The following is a 2,360-nucleotide window of genomic DNA, read 5'->3' on the forward strand; positions in this document are numbered from 1 at the left end:
ACTCACCGTCATGGACAGCACTGTGTCTGCAGTGGGGTCATTCAGGTTCCTGGGCACCACAATCTCTCAGGACCTGAAGTGGGACAATCACATTGACTTAATTGTTAAAAAGGCCCAGCAGAGGTTGTACTTCCTTCGCCAGCGCAGGAAGTTCAACCTGCCACAGGAGCTGCTGAAACAGTTCTACTCCACCATTATTGAATCCGTCCTCTGCACTTCAATAACTGTCTGGTTCAGCTCAGCTACCAAATCTGACCTCAGAAGACTGCAGAGGATAGTCCGGACTGCTGAGTGAATCACTGGTACAACCCTCCCTACTCTCCAAGAACTGTACTCATCCAGAGTGAGCAAAAGGGCTAGCAAAATCACTGCCATCTGGTAGGCGCTACAGAGCACTGAGCACCAGAACGGCCAGACACAGGAACAGTTTCTTCCCTCAGGCAATCCATCTCATGAACATTTAACAATAAACGTGGAACACACAACACTATTATACATTATTTATTTAACAGTCTTTATGAGTTTTATGAACTATCACCTAAAGACTGTGTGTATTTACCAGTTTTGCCTGTATTCTTCATTGATGTCTTGTTGGATGACTCTGCATCAAACCCGTCCAGCGTGAGTTCCTGGTATTCCATCGAGACCTTTGTGTCTTGATCGGCTATATTGATCGGCGATTGGTTTCTCTCCTGACACTCAGGAAAAGTTGCCGCCCACCCTGTATCTGGTCCGTACGTCCCTGCAGAAGAGAAAGACAGCAAATCAATGGATCATCGCACTGTAAACAGAAGCAGAACCGCTCCCAGACTCACTTTATTCTTCATAAATGCCAGTCAAAAAACGTTAGAGCTGTCCTGAGACAACCACCTGTCTGTCTGTCTCACGAAAACGGAAAAGCTTTATGAATTGACAAAGTAGTCACACTTTAATCCAAGACATTTGTAACACCCAGACTAAAGCAGACGTGATTTATTTATTTATTTTACATTCTGCTGAGAAGTTTATAAGCACTCAGTAGAGACAGATATAGAAACAGTTTATGGTTACCAGTGGCAGCACAAGACTCTTTTCACTGGAGACCCAATAAAATTCTGCTGTGACCCAGTACATTTTTGCTAATAACTTAATTTTTTTCTTAGAAACCTAAGATGGAACCTCAGATTTCCTCAAAGGTTATGTCAGCTTGTTGACAGAGAGAGACTGACCAAAAGGTAGCTAACTACCACTTGCTGTTCATTGATATACCATTGCACACATGACACAAGTCGATATCTAATTAGCTAGCGATGGTCATATTCACCAGTAACAGCATGCTGAGCAAACACAATGCCTCAAAGTTTAGTAGGCCCAAGGCGCTAAATATGATGTGAATGAATGTAGTGGGATAGATGCAGTTCAGTTAATGTGTAAAAAGCAAACTATCAGTTCACTTTCTGCCAATGGGAAGGTGAATATCACCTGTAAAAATATGTTTAGGTTAGTTATGCATAAAAGTACAGAGCACCACACAAGACATGCGCAAGAAAAAAAAAAAAAACAGACCTTGTGGCCATGGACTGAAAATTTTTCCATGACTTACTGATTTGCAGCCACATTTTTATTATTTGTTCTCTTGTTTTAGCTGAATCATGACCACATTGTATTAATTCATTCCGGCAATCATGGCCACATTTTAATAATTTGTTGCCTTGATTTAATTTCTTTAAAATTTGACTACATTATGCCAATTCGTTCCCTCATTTTAGTTTTGTTAAATCATGGACAATGGAACGATTTAGTTAAATGTGGCCATGTTTCAACTAAAACAAAGGAACAAATTAATAAGTCATGAGAACAAATTCTTAATTCGTGGCCTCTATGTCATCAAATTCCGTCAGAAATCTCAGAGTAATCTTTGATGACCAGCTGACATTCAAGAACCACATTGCAAAGACAGCTCGATCATGCAGGTTTGCATTACACAACATCAGGAAGAGTAGGCCTTTCCTAATGGAGCCTGCTACACAACTTCTTGTCCAGGCCCTTGTCATTTCTAGGCTAGACTACTGCAATGCTCTTCTGGCTGGACTCCCATCATGCGCAATCAAACCTCTACAAATGATTTAGAATGCAACAGCATCACTGGTCTTCAACGAGCCCAAAAAGGTCCACGTCACATTGCTTTTTATCTCCCTGCATTGGCTACTGGTTGCGGCTCGCATAAAGTTCAAGCCATTGATGCTTGCATACAGAACAGCCACGGGCTCAACACCCCAGACTTACGAGTCTGACCCAGAGCCTGAGATCTGTAAGTGAGCGACGCCTGGTGGTATCATCACAGAGAGGCTCAAAATCACTTTCCAGAACATTTTCGTTCA

At 41.9% G+C, this 2,360-nt stretch overlaps 1 protein-coding gene across 1 annotated transcript in view; it reads right to left on the reverse strand.

Annotated features, from left to right (window-relative positions):
- LOC107654175 (receptor-type tyrosine-protein phosphatase gamma-like) overlaps positions 1-2,360 on the reverse strand; it is a 270,415-nt gene that overhangs the window by 100,243 nt on the left and 167,812 nt on the right. Inside the window, exon 4 of the mRNA XM_016441146.1 lies at positions 560-742. Within this exon, the coding sequence (XP_016296632.1) occupies positions 560-742 (183 nt within the window). The remainder of the gene's footprint in view (positions 1-559; positions 743-2,360) is intronic.

This window comes from Sinocyclocheilus anshuiensis, unplaced genomic scaffold (genome assembly GCF_001515605.1).
Source record: "Sinocyclocheilus anshuiensis isolate Anshui unplaced genomic scaffold, SAMN03320099.WGS_v1.1 scaffold463, whole genome shotgun sequence".
In the NCBI taxonomy this organism is placed as follows: Eukaryota; Metazoa; Chordata; class Actinopteri; order Cypriniformes; family Cyprinidae; genus Sinocyclocheilus; species Sinocyclocheilus anshuiensis.